Genomic DNA, 14,311 nt, shown 5'->3' on the forward strand with positions numbered 1-14,311 from the left:
AAAAAAAAAAAAAAAAAACCCCTAAATAAATAGCTAAATTTAAAAAAATTGTCTTTTAACTATATCATAAGCTCCTGAGGCCAGAGCATAGGCTGTGCTTTCATTTGTTGTGCAATTAAATGCACTGCACTTTGCTGATATCTCTACCTTGCTGTTCTGCACCAAACACATGAGGCATACACGGATTCACCAGTAGTCTCTCATGGCTCAGGATTTGCAGCCACGGTGTGTCATGTTGTAGTTGTAGCCGGTATTGATGCTGACCCTTGGTACATATGCAGGCGTGTTATTTCTTGACAGGATTCTCTTTGTTGGCTCTCTCAGTGACTTTGGTGTATATTTATTTTTACAACTGACTTTTCAGTGCTAAGCCAATTATCTTTTTTCTCTTAGGCAATTTGCCTTAAGTTTGAATAATTACCACCAATGTAATTTTGAATTCTTGGACTAGTAATCTAAATAAGATGCTAACATACTGCCTCTGGTTTACCAAGCCTGCCCATTCACTGACCAGTTGACAAGGCCCCAGTGAATTAAGGAGAGGCTGTTGGGGCAAGGGGAAAGATTTATTCAGCAAAGAAGATGAAGACTTAGGATCCCCAAAGGGCATCTCAACACTACCGCTAAGGACCTTTATTTTTTTAGATAGTGATTTTATTTGTTCCTTGAGAATTTCATGCAATATATTTTAATCATATTCTTTCCTTTCCCCCAACTCCTTCCAGAAACTCCTCCACCTCCCTACCTACACAACTTCGTGTTCCTTCCCTTCCATAGACAGACAGACAAACGAACCCCATACCACTGTCAACAAAAACACATGGAGCCCAGTTTGTGTTGCATGGCTACTCCTGAGCATTGAGCATGCCATGCCATTCAGTTGGTGTGTCTAGTGTTACTACATGAAAGAAAATAATTGATTTCCTTTCCCCAGGAGCTATCAACTAGGAATAGCTTCTTGGCGAGGGGTTGGACTTTTGTCCCACTTTTCCTCTTCTGTGCTTGGATTTTTGTCTGGCTTGAGCTTGTGCAGGTCATGGGCATTTTGTCGATTTCTGGGAGTTCATATGTATGTCTTCCCTCTTGTGACTAGCAAATATCATCTCCTAGAAGTCATTCATCACCTCTGGCTCTTACAGTCTTTCTGTACAAATCCCCAAGCCTTAAGCCCAGGGGCGTGATATAGACATCCCGTTTAGAGCTAAGCATTCCACAGTCTTGTATTCTGCATGTTGATCAGTAGTGGGGTTTTGTGTTAATCACCATCTACAGCAAGAAGAACCTTCTCTGAGGAGAAGGACTGAAGAATGCACTCCTCTCTGGGGGAGAGCAGTATGTCCTCAGGAGTCCTTTTATTCCTGTGCTCATTTACCACAGGGTGCCTCAACCTTCCTAACGCTGTGACCTTAATATGGTTCCTCATGTTGTGGTGACCCCTAATGATCAAATATTTCCATTAATATGCCATTTTGCTACTGTTATGAACCAAAATATAAATATTCTTGTTGATAGAGGTTAACCAAAGGGGTCTCAACTCACAAGTTGAGAAGTGCTGATTTAGCAGAATGACAATAGTAGACTTCCCCATGGTCTATCTAGCTCAAAGTGGCTTTGCCTGACAGATAGTGTCATGCATGGGTTCCAATCCACAGAGTGGGCCTTAATCCCATTTTAAAAAACGCATTTGGTTACCCCCACAACATTCATCCACTGTTGCTTCAATGGGCATAGTCTTGCAGGCAGTTCACTTAGTGTAACTTGCAGGGTTCCTAGTGGGGTGGTATTGATGATTACATTTCTCCCTTGGTTGCATCTGTACACCAGCCAGTAAAGGTGAACCTTCCATATGATTTTTTCCGTATTTGATGACATAAGTATGTGGCAGAGACTGTTCTCATGAAGTATCCAAAAGGCCCATGCACGAGTATCACTGTTCTGATGGATAAATGTGACTAAATTTATTAACCACTTCTTCAGGCGCTTTGGTGCTTCTAGTTTCATTTGCTTGCTAAGCTGTTTTTGAGAGTTAGTAAGCAGACAGCTGTCCTACACACCTTTCTTACCGAGTCAAGGCTGAATCTCTGTTTGGAAGAGATTGGTTTTCTCCTTTAGGTGTGTATATGGTATATCCAGGATGTGGGTACACTTGCTGATGGAGATACATGAGGAGGCCAGAGGAGGATGTCAAGATATCTTCCTCAGTCACTCTCCTCCTTATTTTGTGAGACAAGACCTCTCCTTTGGATCCAGAGTTTGCTGTTTTGATTGGCCTGGCTGAGACCCAGGAATCTGGTCCCTCAGCAGAGAGGGCAGAGATGTAGTCATTACTAGTTACTTAGGGAGGTGCTGGGCATATGAGCTCAAGTCTTCATTTGTACACAGCAAACACTTTACCCAGAGAGCCGCCTTCCTCTCCCCTGAGTCTCCTCTTAGAATTTTGAAAATACAATTAAGTTTCTAAGACAAGAGCTTTTTAGAAAGGAGATTGGCTAGGTGGGCCTGATTTAGTCAGGTACTCCTTTAAAGGGGACTCAAGCCTTCCATAGCAAAAGAGAGACCAAGAAGGAGAAGGGAAGCCTCACATCTGGCTTTGAAGAGGGAGGGGAAGAGATCCCCATGGCCTCGGGGAGAGAAGAGTAGCCCCTGGCTCACTGAATGCGTCCTCTGTCCTTGAATGCCAAGGAACTTTTGAATTCTGTCATAACCACTAAGGCATCAGGTAAGATAGTACACAGCTGAACTGGCACTTGCTATCTCACATCTGACTTCTGACCTCTCTGAGTCTGCCAGCACAGAAAGCTCCCAACTCTGCGGGTACAGCAGCCATCGAACACAACACCACAAGGAGTCAACTGCTGCCATCGAACACAACATCACAAGGAGTCAACTGCCGTCTGTTAAATATTCATTTATTGATGTTAAGTCCACATTACAACAGCACAACAATCCAAAGTATGGTACTACTCTTTTTTTGTTTTTGTTTTTGTTTTTGTTTTTGTTTTCATAAATACAACATAAAAGGTGGCAAAAGAATGCGAGTTAATCCCAAGCCCGGCGAATTAGGAAAAAAAAAATCACATTCAGAAAAATTTGGCAGTTATGATATGATATAGGCTGCAGTTTTACAACAGAGATAGGTGAGACCCTGCATGGCAATTTAAATCCCCCCTTTAGCAATGTGTATGTGGTCAAAGAGACTTGTACCACATTGTACAGAACATCTGCCACCCGGTGTTCAAGCCTGCTAAAACTTGTTTGGTTGGGTGTTCTTACAAAAGTAGAAAGCTGTACAACGTGAAGCAGTAATACAAAATATTCGGGGTGGTTACAGATATAAAATTGTTTTAAGGAGTACTATGTATGAATTGAGTAACTGAGCTAAGAAAGTTCAACACCTTTATAAATAATGAACAATAGATATGTTTTGCATGAGGAACAAACAGTGTTTTCTTTTCATAGCAAAGTACCTTTAAAGCCTCACTGTTTATACTATCAGGCCAAATTATTTTCTCTCACTTTCCAAAAAAAAAAAAAAAAAAATTGGTTCCGACTTAAAGTCCTCAAGTCTGGTCAGAATCAACTCGGTTTAGCTGATGCGGACTCGTGCATTCAAAAAGCAGTCTTTGCAGCTGGCCTTACAGATAGATGCTCGGAGCCTGGGATCCTCCCAAGGCTAGGTTCCATGGAGCCGGGGGGTGGGGGGGTGGGTGACGGGAACTAGTCACTTCTACTCAGCACCTAGCTCTAGTGTCCACGGAAAGGAAGAAGTTCACTGTCGCACACGCTTGTTATTGTCTCTCAAGTCTCCTCTTCCCTCTGGCAGACTAGACCCTTCCGGCTCCTTCTCACATGCCACCCCTACTACCTCCACCATATCCAACTTGCTCTACACACTAACATCATCAACTACTACACACTTCAGCTACATGGAAGTCTCTACCACGCATGCAATCCACACTTCCTGGAGTCCCCCTAGAGTCCTTGACTGGTTAACAGCAGTGTTTTCTGCACCTATGTTTTCAAGGTTTAGAGGAAAACCAAAGAAGAGCCTGGCCTGGCCCTGATGCCTTCATCTAAATGGATATGAGATCCCCATGTGGGTAGCAATTCCTTCCTTCCGTCATTCTGTGCCTTCCAAACCTGCCTCCTCCAAATGCTACATGCCTTGGTCCTGGTTTGGATGCCTCTTGTGCAATGGACTGTAATACATGGCTGCTTTCTCCAGAACCCTTCCTTAAGTTTAAGGGAATCTTTTATTCAACACAGGTTGTAAGTGAGCTTCCTGGGAAGGTAACAAGGAAAACTCCTGATGTGAACGGACTTTAAGGCAAGGAACTCCTTCTTTCCGATGTAGCATAAGCAGTCTGCAAAGACGAGGCATGCCCTCGGATGTCGCCACCCTCTCTCTCTCATCCCTCCGTATTGCACGTGGTTTACTGGGGCCATCTGTAGATGCTGCACTCAAGAAGTCACTGTGTCTGTCAAACATTCACACTGCCATGCTATAGCACCTATAGCTTGTATTTAAAGGCACTTGTAGATAACATAAATTGTGGTTACCTTTGAATGGTTGGTTTCTTTTGGCATCTTGGCATTTCAGACCGTTTTAATCACAGCAGTTCCAAAAGTCTTAACTTGGACAATAAATGTGAATTTTCTGTGCAATGTGTACATTTCTATAAGCATCCCCTACTTAGACTCTCTATTAAGTAAGAAAAATATGATTTTGGTGTTGGTTTTTTTTGTTTTTGTTTTTTTAAATTTCTTAAGTCGAAAGTATACTTCTGCCTTTCACATAATGTGACAGAGGAGTAGGCTGGTCGAAGCCATGGCGTTCCATTTTCAGCTTCGACATGGGCGCCGATCACAGGTCTTCACTCTCTACCAAGCCGCTGTTCAGTGTCAGGTGAGATGGGCTGGCTTCAGGTTGGAAAGCGGCCTTGATGTCTAGTCCCTGGTCCGAAAGTGCTGCGTAGCGACTGGCCGAAGGCCGTACTTTTTTTGGCTTGGTGGTCTGTGGCTGCTGATGCCACTGGGCTACAGGGAAAGACAGCAAATGAAGATTCTTAGCACAGACATGCTTGGAAATCCCTTAGAGGCCTAAGTAAATACAGACTGTCTTTTGGACAGAGCCCGGTGGCTTACACCCCTAAGCTCAGCACTTGGGAGGCTGAGGCACAGTACATTTGAAGTCAGCTTGGGTTGCACAGTGAGTTATAGGCCAGTCTGAGTTGCAGAGCAATAACCCGACTCTAAAAACAAAAAGGCACACACACAAAACCGTCTTTTGATATGGATCAGGTACATACAATTTTTAAAACTTTTATTTTTTATATATGTGAGTGTTTTGCCTGCATGTACACATGTGCACTGAGCATGTTCCTGGTGACTGTGTGTGTGTGTGTGTGTATGTTTTGCCTATATGTGTATGCACTGAGTATGTCCTGCCTGGGAAGCCAGGAGAAGGTCCCAGATTGCTCTAGTATTGTCCAAACAGCTAAGAGCTACCTGCCATGTGGGAGCTGGGAGCTGGGTCTTCTGCGAGAACAGGAAGTGCTCTTAACTGCTGAGCTAGATCTACAGGGCCCCACATATGTATCTCTGTATAAGAATGGACAGCCACGGTAGAGATGCGGATAATGTAGAGGGACGTCTGCATTCTACTTACAGGTATCCCAAGTCACTGTCTGTGTGTGCCTGTGGGACTGTGAAGCCATGCAACACGGAAAGATTTGTTCTTCTAGTAACTACAGATTGGAAAGTCTCAAAACAGTTGATAGGCTTCCTATATCTGACCTAGCTTTCTTCCTTTTTCTTTGATAATAATCATAGTTAGGAAGTCTAGATAGATTTTAACATTAACAAATAGAAGAGAAGCCAGATAGTGGTGGCACATGCCTTTAATCCCAGCACTTGGGAGGCAGAGGCAGGCAGATTTCTAAGTTTGAGGCCAGCCTGGTCTACAGAGTGAGTTCCAGGACAGCCAGGGCTACACAGAGAAACCTTGTCTCGAAAAACCAAAATAAATAAATAAATAAATAAATAAATCTAAACAGAAGAGAACCAGACATCTGAGAAGGTTTCAAAAGAGCATTACTTTCTCAAGCAGAGATAAAATTTGGAATTAAAAAATTTTTTTCTAGTGGTTTTTCTTATATCAATGGATCATATAATTCTGTTGTAGTCTCGAAACTGAGTTGGTAAGTTTTTGTTTGTTTGTTTGTTCATTTGTTTTTTTACTTAGGATGCATGTATATAAACACACAAACGCACATTCAAGAATCTACTGCCGAGAGCTACTTCAGTTATATTAATGAGAAAAGCACTTAGTTATGTAAGTATACATTCCAGAATCGAGGTACACATGTTAAGACTACACCAGGACATGGAAAGGATTATGATTCAGGAAGAAATGGTTAGAGACAGTCACTTGCAGAATACACAAATAAGAAAATGTGAAAGATGCGTATGCCTTTTATGTTAAGCCCTACGGATGCCGGCCTAAGACACCAACATGCACATCTCGCTAATCAATCAAAGACCCTGTGATACTTGGGTGTTTGTTCTCCCGGAGGGGTTTCACTATTAATGTCGGGAAACTATAAACAGAAAGAGAAAGAGTAATATGAATTTTTTTGCCAAATAAAATCCTGGCGCATCAACTTAGAATATAAAGCTTAGAGTAATGAGATATATCATTCTGATATCTAATTCTTAATCATTCAGCGTGTGAAATGTGTAGAGGTGAAATGAGGCAGCACTCACTGTAGACATCTAGCCTGGCAGTGCAGGACACAATGCCTGCTTCGTTCTTGGCTGACACGGTATACCACCCAGCGTCGTCCTTTGTGGCTCCCTGAATGAGCAGGCAGATGTAGCCATGATTATCCTGGTGCATGCTGCAGAAAAAGATAAAGTCATTAGGGCTCTAAATTTTTAAAAAGTGGCTTTGGACATGAAGCATCATTTTTAATTAGGTCATTAGAAACGGAATTGTGCGAGCAGCAGATAATAGGATCATACTTATTCTAGAGAGGCAGCTAGCCCCATTAAGTTAATGGGAGAGCAGAGCAGACCTCAAGAGGGCGAATAAATCCATGCACTAATTCCTAAGGGAAGACCTGCCTTTATAAAACCACCGGCGGGGCTGCCACCACGGGAGCAAATGAATCCATCTTTTCTTTTCGATATACGCGTTTCAAAAATGCAACTAGATTAAGTCAGAACCACCTTTGTCACATACCAAAATTATACTCCTCCAAAGCTTAAGCCTACATTTGGACGAAGTGTGACTCTTGTCTTTCATCTCGGTGTGGCTTTTACGCTCACTGATTTGCATACAGTATCTGATGTATTTTTTTCACCTAGCACCAGAACTGTGCAGGTTATGGGGTTAGATGAAGCCACTGTGCAATCTTACCTTACTCGCTCAGTGCTGTGAGTGAGCGATTCGTTTTCTTTCTTCCAAAATATCTGAGGGGGTGGCACTCCTGAAACACGGCATTCCAGCCGTACTGGGTACCCATCAGCCACCCCCGTGTTCTGCAGCTTCTCAATAAACATGGGGGCCTTGTGTGCTTCTTTAGCTAAGAGAACACGAGATGAAATTATCTGTTAGTGGCATACCAAAGGGTCACGGCAAGGAACTCAAGAGCTTTAGAAAAGACTGAGTAGCTCTTTTATGAAACTGTTTTCACATCGGGTGGTAAGAGGTTAGCCATCCCCTCAAGCAAAGGTCTGTCCGCTTCATTCCACTCACGTTATTTCCTCAATTAATGCAAGACTGATAGGCCCACATAGTGCCCCAGCCATCTGCTCCTCAGAATGCCTGCCTGACAGGCCTCAGAGATTCCAAGTCATTGCTAGCAGCTGCTGAGAGCTTTGCTCTAATTAAGTCAACAGGAGCGCACAGGCCTTACCTACTGCTGCCATCTAGTGGTGCCGAGCATTTCAGCACTAGGATTCCCTGCCAGCCACTGGAAATGCTTATTTTTTGAAGATTTAAAATTTGGACCTCATAATGTCATTCCTTAATCCGTGTTTCTTTGTCAACTAATTTGTTTGAGCAAGGACAAAGGAATCACAGGCCACCTACCAGCAACCACAAGCTCCAGGTTAAATGAGTTCTGTCCTGCTCTGTTGGTGGCAATACATGTGTAGATGCCAGCGTCCCTGGACGTGACTGGCTCTATAATGAGGGAGTGTACCCCATTCTCACGGACCAACATCTTGTGAGCGCTGTCGGGGCGGATGGGCTTTCCATCTAGTTGCCAGCTGAGATCTGGGGTTGGTAACCCACTGACCTAAACCAGAAAGGAGATATGCATGAACTTCTCCAATAGGAAAACAATCAAATCACCAAGAGTTATAGATCTAGAGTCAGTTCCTCCTTTGATAGCACAAACGACGGCTTTTTCACGTTACTCCCTTGTTTGAAACCTCTCCGTGCCTTTTTCACATTACTCCCTTGTTTAAAACCTTTCTGTGGTTCCCTTAAGCACTCAGATGCTCACTTCTAAACACCTCTTGTAGAACAATCCAGAGATAAGTAAAACAGGGATTAAAACATATTGGTCATCTTCTTACCTCACCTAAGATTATAAACATTCTTAGGTGATGATGGCATGGAACTCTGAGCTCTTTGGAAACACTGGGCCATACAACCTTTATAACAATAACAGCTGGGAAGCTTCCCATCAAGGAGTGGACATCACCATGGAGATGTTAGTTACTGCGTCCATAGTACCCAGACCTATTATTATTTTATAATCCTTGAAAGTGAATAAGAGCAATTTGAAATTACCCAGAAAGTCAGACAAATTAGCATCACAATGGAGACATCCAGAAATCTTAAGAGGTTGGGTTGCGTTGAACAGAGAGCAGATAAAAACACATTCAATTGCTAGTACCACGTTGCATTGCTAAAGGAAGGGGCAGTGGCCATCTGCTGCCCTTGATTTTAGAGTCTAAGAGAAGTGAGGAAGACTTGATATCCCTCTTTCTTCCTACTCTACTAGTGGGAAGTGATGTATTCTGCTACCCAAAGATTATTGGATCATAAAACAATCTAAAACCATTGGCTTATAAAATGGTTCCTTTGAAGCACTAGCTTTGTTTAAATCGGTCAGAGAACCCATACAGTTCATCCTGCCCCATGGTAAGTATTCATTCCTACTACCAACAAGGTGTCTCTGACATGTATAGTCACATGTGGAGAATGTAAGGGGAAAAAGTGCAATGAAATCATGGGCTAAAGGGATGGGATTTCGAAAGAGCAGTAGTTAGGAAGTGGTTTCTGAGGCAGTGTGCCTTGCATCCTCAGCTCTCCACTCATGCCCTCTCCCTGTGGGGGAGACACTAGAAGTGGTACAGAAATATCAGAGTAGACAGATAGTCTTGACTGGGCTCCAGGTCCTGGGGAGTTTATAGCTTGTTCCCATTTTTCTGGGTTTGATAACGGACAAGCAGGATCTGAGCCCCCAGTGCAGGAAGACGTTGACTGGATCCTTTCAAAACAGAAAGAGCTGTTCCAGGGGGCAGCGTTACTCTGGCTCCGGAAAAAGGAGCATGCCCTGTTCCCATCACCCCAGCTCTCCCAGTGAGTCACCACAAGTTAGCCACAGATTGAGCAGTCTGTGCTCTTGATCCATGTGCAGATGCAGAGAGGAGAGCACACCTGTTATCTATCGAAAGTGTGAAGGGTTCCCGCTGCGCAGGCTTACCGCTGAGAGGGATAGTGCCTGGGAATGGACTGCAGGGGCTGTGGCAGGAGGGGCTCTGTTCAGGGTTTGACTTATTACGACTTTCCCCTCTTTCAAATCTTAAATACATTGAAAATTTCCTTTGAAGTAGGTAGCAGTGTGCAGTGTCTGTTCATATGGCAGGGCACCTGTTTTCTTCTTCTGTTTTTGGGACAGGGTTTCATGTGGCCCAAGCTGGTGGTGGCAAACTTACTATGTAGCCAAGAATGCTTTTGACCTTGTGATCTTCCTGTTTCTACCTTCTTAGTGCCCATATTACAGGCTTTGGCCACCATACTCACTGACTTCTACATTTTCTTTAATCCAGGTCATATCATTGTAGTGAGTTCAAGTAGTGATTATTTTAATTCTCAATATTCTTTTAAAGGCAGAGATGAAAGGACGTCTATGTTGTTGATTAGAGCAATAAACAGTAGTTATCAGGGTGCTATGTATCAGCACATCACCCACACCCAATCTTGCTACGTGCTTATGTTTTGAGATTAATCTCAGACCTGCTCTAATTGTACTTTTTTCTTATGTTTCTTTCCTTCCCTTGTCCTTCTGAAACAGGCCTGCCTGTGCAATGCTAACTGGCTTGTGTTTCCCTGTGATCATCAGGCTGGCCTGGGACTCCCAAAGATCCACCGGTCCCTGCCATCTGAGGGCTGGGAGTAAGGGTGTGTGCACCACACATGGCCCACAATTCTGTTTTTAAACCTGCAATTAATAACAACCTCAGAATATCATCATTTCCTTTGGTGACTGGAAATGCCATCATATAGGTTATATTTGTGAATTAACTTAAAACTTAAAGTGCTTATTTAGAAAATGGGCAAGCAAAAGCTTTATTTGTATAATTGCATAAATGATGCCCTAGAATATGCATACATCGTAGAATGATGACACTGAGCCAAGCAGCACATCCATTGTCTCACATGTCTGTATGTCTCTCCCTCTCTTCCTTCCTTCCTTCCTTCCTTCCTTCCTTCCTTCCTTCCTTCCTTCCTTCCTTCCTTCCTTCCCCCATCTCTGTCTCTGTCTCTCTGTGTGTATGTGTGTGTGTGTCTCTTTCTCTCTTCTTCTTTTTTTTTTTTTTTTTTTGGTGTGGCAGGAACATTTACAACCTCCTGTCAGTCACTGTCATGTGTTTGAAGGCTTGGTAATAACCACCATGCTGAACAATGGATTTCTAGAACTTCGGTCTCCTGCTGGACTGACACTCATAGCTGTGACTGGCAGTTTTCCAATCCTTCTCTGCCAGCCCTCAGTAAGCATCTGTTAACTCCTCCACTGCCAAGGTCTTTCTCATTCTACACGGAAGTGACAGGTATGTGAGGTCATGGAGTGTTTGTCTTTCTGAACCCGGGTCATTTCACTTTAACACAGTGTCTTCCAGAAACACCATACTTTCACAACTGATGGGATTCCTTCTTTCAGTATACATCACGTAGGTCTATTTTAAAGTCTATTTATATGTTGCAGAACACTTAAATTGATTCTGTATTTTGGGTACTGTGAGTGATCTGAATGCAGACATTCTGTGATCTGAGATTGCATTTCCTGTGGATCTATATCCAGCTGAATCATACGGTAGTTCTAACATATGAATTCCTGTGTGTGGTGTTGTGCACGTTTGCATGCGTGCGCTCATGTGGGTAGAAGACAGAGGCCTGTAGTTCTGCACCTCATTTTCAAGATAGGGTGGCTTATTGAACGAAGAGCTCACTGGGGGTCACCACTACTTGCATGAGTTCTGGGGGCTACCTGTGTCTACCTACCCCACCAGCAGTGGGTTATAGAGCACCAGCTTTCTATGTGGGTGTTGGAGAAATCTGAATTCAAGCCCTCATGTATGAGTGACAGATAACTTACCAGCTGACTTATCTTACCTGACACCAAGAAGTGAATGCTTAATAATTAATTAATTAATTAATTAATTCACTCGCTCACTCACTCACTTGTGGCAGGGCAGGGTCATGCTATTGACCTGCCTGCATTTTGTGCTATTGACCACTGGTTGTCCTGTTTTTCAGGACACAGTTTGTGACAGGGCCATTTTATGTTTGTTTGTGACAGGATCATTCTATGGTTGTCCTGGAACTCATTGTATAGACCAGGCTAGCCTCAACCTCAACCGCCTGCTTCTACCTTCTGACTTTTAGGATCAAAGGCTTGAGCCATCCCCCACTTCCACCCCCCCATATATTAACTCTTGATTAAAAATAAAGTAAATGCACTGACATTCAACTTGTGTTTTATTATGTAAAGTGTACTACATTGTTAATTATTTTCTTTTCTTTTGTGTATGTTCTTAGAAGACCAAATTTACTTAAAAAAAAAAGAGTAAGTAAATAAATTTGATTGTTTCAAAGTAAAATTTTAGGATTGCTCTAAAGCCCCTGACCCTTTTGTAGGGATAGTTTGATGCTAAGGTCCTGTTCCCTAGTTGGTTCTTGATTTGTGCCATGTGAAAGAAGCCATGGGCCAATTGCTGGGTGGAAAGAATAGGCAGAACTTCTGGGTCCCTGAAGGAAGCAAAGAGATTCAAGGAGAAGAGAAGGAAGGACATCACGCTTCTGAGGGAGAAAAGGTGACCAGCCATGTGAGATCTTGGTTATTCCTACAGGCTGGTGTCTGGGGATGTTTATCAGGAGCTAGATGTAACTGAGCAACTAAAGTTGAGGGCAGGTGGAGTGCGGAGATAAGAATCTTGATAAAGTGGGGCTGGAGAGATGGGTCAGTGGTTAAGAACACTGAGTGCTCCTTCAGAGGTCCTGAGTTCAAATCCCAGCAACCACATGATGGCCTACAACCATCTATAATGAAATCTGATGCCTTCTTCTGGTATGTCTGAAGACAGTTACAGTGTACTTATAATAAATAAATAAATAAATAAATAAATAAATAAATAAATAAGTAAATAAGTATTTAAACAAAATATTAATAAAGACATGCTTTTCCAGATGGGAAGTAAGTAGCACTCAGCAATTGTGTCAAAGGCAAGCTGAAATTGAACAACTGTGTGTGTGTCTTTTATCCATGGATTCAAGGGAAGCCTGGGGGGTGTTCCATTCCTAGAGCTTAGGTGGAATAGCAAAAGCTACACACAATACCCCTTACTAAAAATGAGGAAACACAAATGGACCTCTCATTGTTGTGGTCATTAGCAAAACCTCTCTCAAATTCAAGTTCTCTTTCATACTGATAAAGGAATCATACTTTCTACTCTAGCATCTTCAAGAGTGATCTTTTCAAAACTAATTAAGGCCACAGCGATGGCCTGTTGTAGGAATGCCAATATGTGTTATTCTCCTTTGATGCACATTAGCAGTGTCATGTGAATATCCATGAAACTTACTTCCTTTTCACTTATTTTTCTCCCATGTATTACATCCCACTTTTCCTTCCTTCCATTCCTCCCAATCCCTCTCTCTGACTCCCCTCCCCCCAACCCACAGATCCATGACTCCATTTCCCCTCAGAAAAGAGCAGGCCTCCCAGGGATATCTGAATACAGCATAACAAGTTACAGTCTGAGTAGGCACAGCCCCTCATAACAAGGCTGGATGAAGTAACCCAGTAGGAGGAAAAGGGTCCTAAAAGCAGGTAAAAGAGTCAGAGGCAGCCCCTACTCCCCCTGTTAGAAGTCCCACAAGAACACCAAGGTACACAACTATAGCATATATGCAGAGGACCTAGCTCAGACCCATACATATAGGCTCCATGATTGTCACTTCAGTCTCTGTGAGCCCCTGAGGCTTGCTTAGTTGATTCTGTAGGCCATATTCCCTGGTGTCCTTGACCCTTCTGGCTCCTACAACTTTTCCTCCTTTACTTCCATGGGATTCCCCAAGTTCCACTTAATGTTTGATTTGTGAGCCATGAAACTTATTTTAACAGCATTTTTTTTCAAACCTCTTTACCAAACTCTACAAGCAATTATTCTGCAATCCCAGAGAGAACCAGCAGATGGAGCCCAAATAATTTTAAAAACTACCCACAGTTAAGAGCTAAAGCTTAGAATAGTAACACACAAAGGATAGAAGGTGGAATAGGGGGAGGCTACTGGTAGGGGAGGGAATAATCAGTGGGAACAGGGAGGCAGGTAGGGAGGGAAGGAGCTGGACTGGAAACCAACTGCATTGGCTAGTTTTGTGTGTCAACTTGACACAGGCTGGAGTTATCACAGAAGGGAGCTTCAGTTGGGGAAGTGCCTCCATGAGGTCCAGCTGTGGGGGATTTTCTCAATTAGTGATCAAGGGGGTAGGGCCCCTTGCGGGTGGTGCCATCCCTGGGCAGGAGGTCTTGGGCTCTATAAGAGAGCAGGCTGAGCAAGCCAGAGCAAGCAAGCGAGTAAAGAACATCCCTCCATGGCCTCTGCATCAGCTCCTGCTTCCTGACCTGCTTGAGTTCCAGTCCTGGCTTCCTCTGTGATAAACAGCAATATGGAAGTAAGCCAAATAAATCCTTTCCTCCCCAACTTGCTTCATGGTCATGATGTTTGTGCAGGAATAGAAACCCTGACTTAAGACACCAACCCAAGCTAAATATGTATGAAAATGTAAGGA

The 14,311-nt window shown here is 43.2% G+C and overlaps 1 protein-coding gene across 6 annotated transcripts in view; it reads right to left on the reverse strand.

Moving 5' to 3' along the window:
- Positions 1-2,892: 2,892 nt before the first annotated feature.
- Palld (palladin, cytoskeletal associated protein) overlaps positions 2,893-14,311 on the reverse strand; it is a 393,911-nt gene continuing 382,492 nt past the window's right edge. For 5 of the 6 annotated variants that reach the window (XM_031339914.1, XM_031339915.1, XM_031339917.1 and 2 more), the window contains 4 exons: positions 8,096-8,303; positions 7,421-7,586; positions 6,766-6,899; positions 2,893-5,037 (listed from right to left, as the gene is read on the reverse strand). In XM_031339914.1, the coding sequence (XP_031195774.1) occupies positions 4,865-5,037; positions 6,766-6,899; positions 7,421-7,586; positions 8,096-8,303 (681 nt within the window). In that variant the 3' untranslated portion in view covers positions 2,893-4,864. Of the gene's footprint in view, positions 5,038-6,552; positions 6,600-6,765; positions 6,900-7,420; positions 7,587-8,095; positions 8,304-14,311 lie in introns of all 6 variants that reach the window. The other variant, XM_031339916.1, reaches the window with a different exon arrangement.

This window comes from Mastomys coucha, unplaced genomic scaffold (genome assembly GCF_008632895.1).
Source record: "Mastomys coucha isolate ucsf_1 unplaced genomic scaffold, UCSF_Mcou_1 pScaffold22, whole genome shotgun sequence".
NCBI lineage: Eukaryota > Metazoa > Chordata > Mammalia > Rodentia > Muridae > Mastomys > Mastomys coucha.